Source organism: Hydra vulgaris, chromosome 06 (genome assembly GCF_038396675.1).
Source record: "Hydra vulgaris chromosome 06, alternate assembly HydraT2T_AEP".
Classification (NCBI taxonomy): domain Eukaryota; kingdom Metazoa; phylum Cnidaria; class Hydrozoa; order Anthoathecata; family Hydridae; genus Hydra; species Hydra vulgaris.
The window spans coordinates 1293253-1305279 of record NC_088925.1 but is presented as its reverse complement, the minus strand read 5'-3'; the positions used below and the strand labels follow the sequence as shown (position 1 = coordinate 1305279).

Genomic DNA, 12027 nt, shown 5'->3' with positions numbered 1-12027 from the left:
AAAATGTCTTTGAATTGTGTGGATCGACACAAACTTCGTCCAATCGACAAACCGTAAAGCACATTGTCGTATTATACCTTTACAACCTTGTAACCTTATTAAACCTTTACAACCGCTTCTCTATTTCTTGTACAAACTTTGCAGTAAATTTTAATAACGTATGTAGTTCCGTTGGTAATTTCAGTTCTAAAGCCTATTACCTCTTCAACTTTCCATTTAGTAAATGTTGACATCATTACTTTGTTTCCTTTTCGAATCTCCTTGATTGCGAACATTCTAAACAACAGAATCGTTTTAAATTTGAGTTAAAATAAATAATAGCTAATAAAAAACCTATACTATGAACAAAAACTAATTTTAAAAATTACTCTAATATTAATATTTATTTTTATTATAAACGATGTGTGAAATATTACAAACAATAAATCAAATAAATATTACTTGATATTTTCACAAGATTAAAAATACTCTGCAGTTTCAATTTTCTTATAATGGTTTTCTAATTTTCTATTCTTATTTTATTTGCGCATTTTTGTATTTACATTGTGTTTCCACGTTCACATTCCATTATTGAAATTAGTAACTATTAACGACTTCAAACTGCTCGTTCGTTACGTTACTGCAAAAGAGAACGACGAAGTGCTTTTTATATTTTATATCAGTGCTTTGATAATAGAATATTTTTAATAAAAAAATCTTTTTTAAATATTTTATGAAAATAAAAAAATAATCCCGAACTATTGGACGAGCGTTATTTTATACCCTCGTTATAAGCTGAACGAGCATTGTTTGTCGCGCCTAGAACGTTTGAAAATACCGTTTACGGGCGCGTTTTACGAGCGGAGCGCGATCGCGCTCGCTTCATCACAAGCCCTGATATATATATATATATATATATATATATATATATATATATATATATATATATATTACACCAAAAGTAAAAATAGTTGACAAAATGTTTTTTAATTGAATGTTTTCTACTTTTCATCTGAAACTGTTGATTTTGTGCAGGATAAAGATAAACAGATTTTATCTGGATATCAACACTTCACAAATATTATTTAGACTACCTGTCTGAACCGAAACCCTTAGCAAATCTATGTAAACTTCACTTCGCCTAACTTTATTAAGTCAGTTGATTGTTGGATACTCTACTGTGTGCCGTCCATATATATATATATATATATATATATATATATATATATATATATATATATATATATATATATATATATATATATATATATATATATATATATATATATAAATATATATATACACACACATATAGGTATATATATATATACACACACATATAGGTATATATATGTACACACATATAGGTATATATATATACATATAGGTATGTATGTATATATATGTACATATATATACATACATGCCTATATGTATATATATATACCTATATATATATATATATATATATATATATATATATATATATATATATATATATACACAGGCTTTAGCAGGAAGGGCGGGCTATAGCCCGCACCCGCCTTAACACCTGTGCAAATCAGTTCACTTGGGCAAAATAAAGCCCGTGCAAGATATAAATTTTTGGAAAAAATAAAGTTAAATATTTTTATGTTTTTATTTAGTTATTCTTTTAAAAACTTCTCAAATGATGAGATTTTGTAAAACTGTTTGTTTTACTAGTTGAAAATGAAACTATTTCATTCAGGATATGCTTAAAAAACTATGAAAAAAATAATTTTTGAACATTCTGATATAAAAATAAAAAATTAAAGTCAAACAAGTTATTTCAAATAGCTATAACTGTTCCATGCAATTATGCGTTATGTTAAAAGATAAATAATTAGTATGTTAAAAAGCATGCAAAATATGCATGTTGCAAAAGAACTTAACATAATAGTCCAGGTTTTCAGAATTCTTTGAAAATTTGTAAACTTATACAATAAGAACTGTTAGATAATGAAGACAATTTCTTTTTTGTATAATCACACATTTTGCTTAATTGATTGATTAACTAGTTTGTCATAATTGAAAGTTGTTTAAAGTAGTGCATATTTCCTTGTATGCCTCCATGCTAACTTCCTGCTTTTTTTTGAAGAAGGCGGCTGTTTTTTTACGAACTTTTTTTAAGAACTTTTATAATTATATAATTAAGATCATTTGTTTTTATAAAACAACAACGTGATGTATAACAGTTTTTTATATTTTGTTGTTTTATCAGAACAATTGATTATATTTTAACATTTAAATATTGTTTTTTATTTACTATTTAATTAATTACTAAATTATTAAATAAAAATTATTTAAAAAAACATTAGGTTTTTTCTTTTTTTTGCAAATTGTTTTTCTGTCTTTTTATCACTAAAAAAACATTTATTATTACAATTAAAAACATTTATTATTACAATTAAAAACATTTATTATTACAATTAAAAACATTTATTATTACAATTAAAAACATTTATTATTACAATTAAAAACATTTATTATTACAATTAAAAACATTTATTATTACAATTAAAAACATTTATTATTACAATTAAAAACATTTATTATTACAATTAAAAACATTTACTATACCTGCCGTGAATCAACAAATAAAATTACAGAATAAAAAAAAACTTCATCAAAACATAATAATTTTAATTTTTCAAAAAAGCCAGGGCAAGACTATCTAGGCAACCCACAAACCCCACAAAGACTGGCTATTTACAGCTCGTGCACTCATTTACCAAAAACCTATATATATATATATATATATATATATATATATATATATATATATATATATATATATATATATATATATATATATATATATATATATATATATATATATATATATATATATATATATGTATATATATATATATTTATATATATATATATATATATATATATATATATATGTATATATGTGTATATATATGCATACATATATATATATATTTATATATATGTATACATGTATGTATGTATACATATATAAATATACATATTTAAAAAATTGCATTTCGTAAAATGTAACTTTAAATTTTCAGGCTGGGCGTTACATAATGGTTATAACTTCTGATCAAGTGATAGTTACATTTGATGGAAGAGAAGTTGTTGAAATAACTGTTCCTGAATCTTATCGAGCTACCAAGAAAAAAAATAGTTTAGTTGGTTTATGTGGTAATTTTGATGGTGATCATCGAAATGATTTTGTTGATTTTAGTGGAATTCAACGTTCAAATGTTAAAGACTTTGCAAGCGTATTTCAAACCAACAAGGGTTTATGTTCTGAAAATTTTACTCCAATACCTTTTTATAATCCTACTGGAAGTGATATCTTTGTCTATGAAAATGCTGAAAGAATTTGCTCTATTATTGAAACAGAAGCTTTTCAACCATGCCATGATGTGTTGGACCCAGAAGTTTACAAGTTAATATGTATGCAAGAAGTTTTGCATTGCAATTATGACCTGAGAAGTGACTGTATCTGTGGAGCTCTTTCACAGTATTCAAGAGTTTGTTTAAAACTAGGGAAAGAAATCAAATGGAGAACCCCTGCTTTATGTCGTAAGATATTTTACTATTTACAGAACACATAATTATTCAAACAAATATAACAAAAGTTAAATTTCAATCTAAATTGAAAAAAAAAGACAAAATATAAAAAATAAAATATATTATATAAATGTTTTTATATAATGTATTTACATAATTTTTTTAAAAGTATTCTTTAAAGTTCAAGTGATTTATAATAATTCATTTTGCCTTCAGCTGTAACATGCAAAGGTGATATGCAATATTATGATTGTGGTAGTGCTTGCCCAAAAATGTGTGATAATCTAATGAGTAGTACCAAGTGTATAGCAGATTGTGTTGATGGTTGTCATTGTCCACCAGATCTTTATTTTGACACTGCAACTGACCGTTGCATACCTCGCAGTCAGTGTTCGTGCTATAAAGATGGTGTTAGGTATCCACATGGAAGTGTACGCAATGGCCAATGTGAAGATTGGTTAGTTCTTTTTATAGAAATAATTGAATTAAATAATTTTTTTTAGTTATTTAAAAGATATCAGTACAGTACTCTAAAATATTTTTTATTAGTTTATAAAATAGTTTAAATTTTTTGTAATTAAAAAAATTTAGTACATGCAATGGTGGGGCATGGTCATGCTCTAAAAAACCATGTGCTGCATCTTGTCATATCTATGGGGATCCTCATATTAAAACATTTGATGGTAAACAATATGACATGTATGGTCAATGTAGCTATGTATTAGTGGACCACTGCCATTATGGTACCGGTAAAAAGGAATTTGAGATTATTGTAAAAAATTCAAAATGTAGCGATAACACATTATATACCTCCTGTGTCAGATCATTGCTGGTAAACCTTACTTCAATAAATACCAGAATAAACTTTGATTCAATTTCTGATGGAAGCCAAAATTCAAGGAAATACCCATTAGTTACTGTAAATGGAGTTGAAACCTCATTTGTTATTACTGATCAATACCAGATTGCAATTATTGGAGATGAAAATGTTGTTTTTCAGTATCAGAAAACAAAGTTTATGATTCATTGGACAAATGAGAACATTTACATTACAGTAGGCCATGAGTTTGAAAATCAAACATGTGGTTTATGTGGGACTTACAATCAAAATAAGCAAGATGATTTTCACACTCGGTCTGACTCAGTTGAAACAAGTGTGACAGCATTCACACAAGCTTGGATATATAGTGATAATGATGTGAACCAAGATCCATTAAAATGCCATTCATCTCTTTGGGAAACCAGTGAAAAACCTTGTCAGATTTATTCAACTAATTTACCCTATGCAAAAGATAGTTGTAGCATTATAAACAATTTATCTGGGCCTTTTGCTGCATGTCATAATGTTGTTCCGCCATCTTTTCACTATGAAAGTTGTTTGCAAGATGCATGCAAATGTCAAAACTGCTATTGTAGTGTAGTTTCTCAATACGCAAAGCTATGCATGGATAAAGGGATTTTAGTTCATGGATGGAGAGATGAAACAAAAGAATGCTGTAAGAATTTTATATACTTATGTTTTTAATCTTTATGCAATAATGTTTTTTTTAAAACATGATTTATTTTAAAGTTCCTTAAACTTCGAAGGTAAATTTTTGATTTTTTAAAAAATTTTCATTTTTTTAAGCTATGAATTGTCCTGCACCAAAAATTAATAGACAATGCAATACAGATGTAAGCGGGTTAACATTAAAGTGTCCAGCTACATGTCTGGATATTTCAACTAATGATACAGATGCTTGTTCAATGTAAGTTGTATATTTTTTTAGTATTTTAAAACATTTTGGTTAAAATATAGAAATCTATGCATAAGTGGTAAAGAGACTTTGTAAATGAGAAGAACTTTTTCTTTTAAAAATTTTAAATATTATAAAAGAAAACTTTAATAATGGTGTCAACTTTAGTTCAAATGTTTTTAGTATAAATGCTTATTAACGGACATGATTTCTTTTTTTCTTTTTTTTTTGACTCTCTTGACAATTTTTTCGAAAGAAATATTTATAAAAAATTGTTATCCAAAACAGAGTATTTTAATAATGCCAGTTGAATGTTCATTAAGCTCAGTCAAAAACTTTTTAAGTGTTGTGAGGGTATCCTGAATGTGTGTAATGGTGTGTGGCGTGAGAGTATCTTGAGTGTGTATTATAGTACATAATGTAAGAGTATCTTAGATGTGTGTAATGGTGTGCAATGTGAGAGTCTTGATAGGGTATTATAGTGCATGGTGTGAGAATGTCTTGAGTGTGTGTAATGGTATATGGTCTAAGAGTATCTGGAGTGTGTGTAATGGTAATTGGTTTGAAGGTATCTGAAGTTTGTGTTATAGTGCATAGAATGAGAGTTTCTTGATATTGATATTGTGAGTGTCCTAAATTCTTGATAATATATTATGTATAATGATTTTTTTTTTATGTTAAAGCAAAAAGAGCTTTCTATATACCAGATTAAAAAATTGATTGATTTAATATCCAAAAATAAAAATAATTTTTTTTTTTCAGTTTTTTACTTAGTAAAGAACTATTATTTTTTCATGTTGTAAGATAATTTAACAAATGTTATAAAGTATTTCAAGATTAAATAATATTAACTTTAAACACTAACTGAAGAAACTAATTAATTAAATCAAAATTTAGAATTAAAAATAAATATATGCAAAATTACATGTTTTAAAGTCACATGTATTTTTGACAGGCTAGTTTATAGTTTATTATTATCTATTTTTATTAATGTTCATTAAGAATATTTTAATTATAGTTTTCTTACTAGGTTGGACTAAAAATTTTTCTTTTTTACTTAATGCTATAAAACTTTGATTTTAATAGTGTACATGTTAAAATTGTTGCTTATTTTAATTTGTAATTTTTTTTGTAAAGTTTGTAAAAGTTGGTATATAAGGACATTTTTGTAGATTGTCAAAACAAATTTAAATTTCTTACTTGTAGTCGAGGCTGTGTTGAAGGATGCTTCTGTCCAGAAGGTTATTTTGAAGATAACAATCAAGAATGTGTGAAAAAAGAAAAATGTCCATGTTTTCATAACAATCTTATTTATCAATTTGGTGAAACAAGACAAGACCGCTGTAATAACTGGTATTTATTTATTTTATTATTTAAACGTTTTTGTTTTTTCCATTTCAAAAATATTAATTCAAATTACACTTGTGTTTTTTAAATAAAATATTTGGTAAAATATTTTTTTAGTACATGTGTTGGAGGAAAATTTGAATGTACAAATATAAACTGTGAAGGTTAGATTTTATTATGCATGCTAAAGTTACTTCTAACAATGACTTTTATAAAGATCTTTTTCTCTTTAAAAAAACTTGTGTTGGTTAAAAGTTATTTTTGGGCTCTGAGCCCTTACTGCATTATCAGGCTTAAGCCTTTTCAATAAATCTTTCATGTTCCTAAACAATTTCCTAATGTGTTGCATAGGAAATTTTGTTTTTGCAAAATTTTAGAAGCACATTAAAAAGAGAAAAGAATCTTCTCTCTTAATAATTTGCTGGAATTTTAGAGGCCATTAACATTTTTCAATGATTTTTTGTATTGGCATAATATATACATTATAAATTTGTATTCCGTGTGTGTAAAATTGTAACTAAAAACATTTCTTTACCATTACTTGTTAAATTATTTTTTAGGTCATTGTGAAGAAAAAGGTCTTCAATATTCTGATTGTGGCTTGACTTGTTCAAACTTTAAACTTAGTAAACAAGATTTGCGATGTCAATCAGGCTGTTTTTGTCGAGATGGAAAAGTTATGCATGAAAATGGATCATGTGTTGAGCCAAACACTCAGTGTCAGTGCAAAGAGGCTGACCAATTTTACAATATGGGTGATACTTCTCCTTCAGATTGTGCTAAGTAAAAATATTTTTACTATTTAATGTTAGAAGAACTTTTGTGTAGAATATTATTTTTCAAATTTTTATTCTGCATGAATAATATTTTTTGTCAGGGTATGCAATGGTGATCGAACTTGGAAACAGCTTTCTGGTGTAGATGCTAAGCCTCAGTATGATTGTGCAGCATTTGGTCAAATGCATTATCGTACATTTGATGGGAAAATGTATAAGTTTGATGGTGGAAAATGCCAATATATAATGATGTCTGATTGTAAAAAAAATGGTCCAAGTCAGTTCTGTGACCTACTTCAAGCAAACTTTAATGTACGAGTTCGCAATACAAAATGCATCGATAGTTATGAGCAATATATGTGCAAAGAAGTAACAATTGAGATGCGAATGAATGATGGAAGTATGGCAGAAATTGTTTTGCTACAAGAAAATGTTGATGTTTATCATCATGAAAAAAAACTTTCTTTTAAAAAAGGAAATTATCCTCAGCCATTAAAAAATGTTATTGATGGACTTGAAATTTTTAAGGTATTTTCTACAAGTTTTTTTTTTAATGGTTAAAAAAAATCTTTATATAAATTAATAACAGTAACAATAATTTTATAAATAATATAGAATATTACTATTACTGTTAATATTAATAATAATAATAATAATAATAATAATAATAATAGTAATAACAACAATAATAATAAAATGATTAACATTTTGATATTGATTAGTTTTATAACATTTTTGCATCAATAGTTTTATAACATTTTTATTAACATTAGTCTGGATTGTTCATTATTGTACGTGCGTATCAGCTGGATTATACAGTTAAATATGATCAACACAATCGTGTCTATGTTATACCTGGTGTTAAACATAAATGGAGTGGAAATTTTGCTGGTCTTTGCGGAAATTTTAATGGTAAAGATGAAGATGATTTTCAAAAACTTGATAATTTGCCAGCTGATAATGCTTTGCAGTTTGCAAAGTCTTGGACTGATGAAGCATCTAGTTGTTCACCACCAATAGACTTAGATACATGTACTGCTAATCCAGAATATCTTCCTTGGGCACAGAAAGGTAATTATAAAAATATTAGTATATACACACATGCACATATATATATATATATATATATATATATATATATATATATATATATATATATATATATATATATATATATATATATATATATATTACACAAATATATATATTACACAAATATATATATTACACAAATATATATATTACATATATAAATATATATGTATATATTTATTTATATATCATATTTATGACACATATATATTACATATATATATATAAATGTATCTATTACATATATGTTAATATATATACATATATATATATGTCGATGTAGCAACACTCCGCGCTTGATTTACAGTAAAAAAACAAAAATAAAAACATTTTATTAAATTAAATAAAAATAAAAACATTGTTTATATTGTTAAAAACATTCAGAATGTTTTTAAAAACATTCTGGTCAATTAAATTTGCATTTTTGCGGTTTTTTAAAAAAACGATTAATTTGTAATTAAATTAATGGTTTTGACTTTCGTCCAACACGCAAATGTTGGACGAAAGTCAAAAGTAATTAAAAGTGACATATTTGTTGGCGTAAGAATCATTTTTTTCCTTCCGTGCTTCCCAAATGCAACAATCTATAGAACTATATATGTATATATATATATATGTATATATATATATATATATATATATATATATATATATATAATATAATATATAAGTATATAGTTAGTGTATTCAACAAATAGAGCGCTCAATGTTCTTAAAGAACAGAGTGATAATAAATTAGTAAAAACACTTATCTAATTTTTTCTTCAACAACTTATTTCTCCATCAGTAGGTTCATCAGGGGGAATGCCTAAGCATCAAAAAATTTAAATTATAACAAAAATATTTCACAGGAAGTTGGGAATCGTAATAATTAATTATGTATTAACTGTAGTTATTTTTTAGTTATTGCATCAACTACATTAAAACTAAAAAGTTAAATATGAAAAAGAGTTCTTTAGAATTAAGATAATTTTAGTCTGGTCATTTGTTTTTATAATTTTTTAAGAGGTACTTATTTTCATGTCTGCATTTAGAAATTAATTCAGATTTTTTGTTTAGTAAACTTTCTTGATCCACGTGAGTAATTTCAAATTTTTCTTGTATACTATGTTAACAAAATTTTTGTTTTAAAAAATTAATATTGTAATTATCAAATCACATTTAAAGGCCTGAAAATTTATTTTTAGAGTTTATTTTTGATTTTTGTCTATTGTTTTTTTAATTATTCTTACAATAATTTTTTAGTAAGTACAAAACATCAATAATTATCTAAGCTTTTTTTAAATTAACTTTTAAGCTACTTTTAAATTTGCTTAGAAAACAAGAACAAACAAGAACAAACAAGAACAAACAAGAACAAACAAGAACACATAGTAAAAGTGTTTATTAGTGTTAAAATTAAGAGTAGATTTTGTTGAATTAAAAATTTCATTACTTCTTTATTTTTTCATCACAAGAACTGAACTATAGCTTTTTTACGGTTCTTTTTTTTTTTCAGGGCTTTCAGAATCAATTTCAATATTTTTAATTTTTTGAGATGAGTTTTGAATTAGTTTAAAATTTAGGAATAAAATGAATTTTTAGAGCAAAATGGCTATTAAATTTTATTTGGGTAAGACTAGGAGGAGTTCATAAACCTCAGATGGTATTCCTCTTTGTAGTATTATCACAATAAAAACACTCCTGATTTGCAAATCAGGTTATAGTAGGAAAAAATGTCATTATGTTAAAAAAATGTCATTATGGGAACCCATCTAAAACCATGCAAGTGCAGAGCGATGGGTGTTAAGCTTAAAAAAAAGTAAGGAAAAAATAATTGTGTAGCTTCCATCAATTGTTAAAATGTGTACATCAAAATAGTGGATTGTATTTAGCAGTTTTATTTACTTAGCACTCTAATTTATGTTCCTAAATAGGATCATTCTTTTTCTTGTTTGAAATTTAATTTTTAAAGTGAATGATATCTTGAGTGCAGCACTTAAGCTAAATATGGTACACTTTTCAACTACATTAAAAGAATATATGTTAAATTTAAAAATTTTGGGAAACAGGTTACAGAGTATTCAGAATTCTGACAAAAATGGCAGGAGTCTGGGTCAGACTATGATTCCATGACTTATCCAAGATGAGCAAGAGGATGAAGAATATAAGAGAAAGAGAAAGGACAAATGATATGATTATAAAATTGTTATAATATTTATGTTAATAAATTCATTTATTTCTTACAGTTATTGCACTGAAATACTTGTCATTTTTTAATTTATTATAAAAACCAATGAAACATTTTGCAAAAGTATGCTAGAAAATATGATTTTTCCTACATAAATATTAATTTTGGTCAACAAATTTTGTCAGTGTGCAACAAAGTGATGTTGGCAATATAATATAATGTTTGATGAAATATTGTCTTTAGGATTTTATCTAAAAGGAAGATTTTAACTTTTTTTAGGATGTAACATCATTAAAACAGGAAATTTCACTACTTGTCATAAAGCTGTTAATCCAGAACCTTTTGTCGAATCTTGCATGCAAGAAACTTGCTTGTGCAAGTCTGGGGGTGATTGTGCTTGCTTTTGCTCTGCAGTATCAGCATATGTTCAGGAATGTAACAGGCATGGTGTCCCAATATATTGGAGAAGAGAAGGACTTTGCAGTAAGTACATTAGCTATTCTAAGAAGGATGTTAGGTAGACTTATTATTACTTTCAAGTACAAATGAAATGTCATTAATGACATCACACTGATATAGCCATAGATAAGTGTAGCCATAGAGATGTTTTTACAATAAAATTATTTTTTTTAATTCTTCTCTTTTACTTTTATTTTTGAAAAAGCACTGGAGTAAAAATTGTATACATAAGATATAAAGGTTCACATAATAGTAAAGTCGTTAATCAGGAATTATCTTTTCCAGATATTTCCAAAATTCCAGATATTTTTCTCAACTTGTAGTTTTTCCTGATATTCAAAACATTTTCCATACATACAAATTTAGGTTTATTTTTTTGTAATATATTTGTTTGTTAAGCTTTTTCATTTGCCATAGAAAAATTAAGAAAAGTTTAGAAAACTATTGGAAACAACTCAGCTAAAAGCAAAATTCAAATTCATTTGAAATGTTTTGGGTTGTAGATGCAAGTAGAAATGTTGAAAAAAAAGCAACATTTCTACTTGCATCTACAACCCTTGATCATTATGGCTTTTAAAAAGAGAAAAATCTTTCTATACTGTTAATAAATTTAATCCTGCTACATGAAAAAAACTTAAGTATTTCTAATTATTGTTAGGTTTATTTGTAAATAATGCTACTAAGATTCTCTGGTAATTTTAATATATGATATGGAGCAGCCGTAGCGCAGTGGTTACCGTGCTTGCTTCAAAAGCTAACAATCCTTGTTCAACGTCACCTCGAGGTAAGTTTTATAAAGAAAGGAGGCATGAACTTCCTTTCAAATGCTCTTCCGTGGTGCTTTGTGATTAAACCATTAGGACTTCTTGGCGCAACTAAAATAAATAAAATTAAAAAA

The 12027-nt window shown here is 25.9% G+C and overlaps 1 protein-coding gene across 2 annotated transcripts in view; it reads left to right on the top strand.

The window, feature by feature from the left end:
- LOC100197067 (mucin-2) overlaps positions 1-12027 on the top strand; it is a 53937-nt gene that overhangs the window by 22995 nt on the left and 18915 nt on the right. For both annotated transcript variants that reach the window (XM_065798933.1, XM_065798934.1), the window contains exons 11-20: positions 3042-3561; positions 3766-4006; positions 4141-5045; positions 5177-5297; positions 6492-6638; positions 6750-6796; positions 7193-7415; positions 7510-7936; positions 8182-8479; positions 10950-11153. In XM_065798933.1, coding sequence (XP_065655005.1) covers positions 3042-3561; positions 3766-4006; positions 4141-5045; positions 5177-5297; positions 6492-6638; positions 6750-6796; positions 7193-7415; positions 7510-7936; positions 8182-8479; positions 10950-11153 — 3133 coding nt within the window. The remainder of the gene's footprint in view (positions 1-3041; positions 3562-3765; positions 4007-4140; positions 5046-5176; positions 5298-6491; positions 6639-6749; positions 6797-7192; positions 7416-7509; positions 7937-8181; positions 8480-10949; positions 11154-12027) is intronic.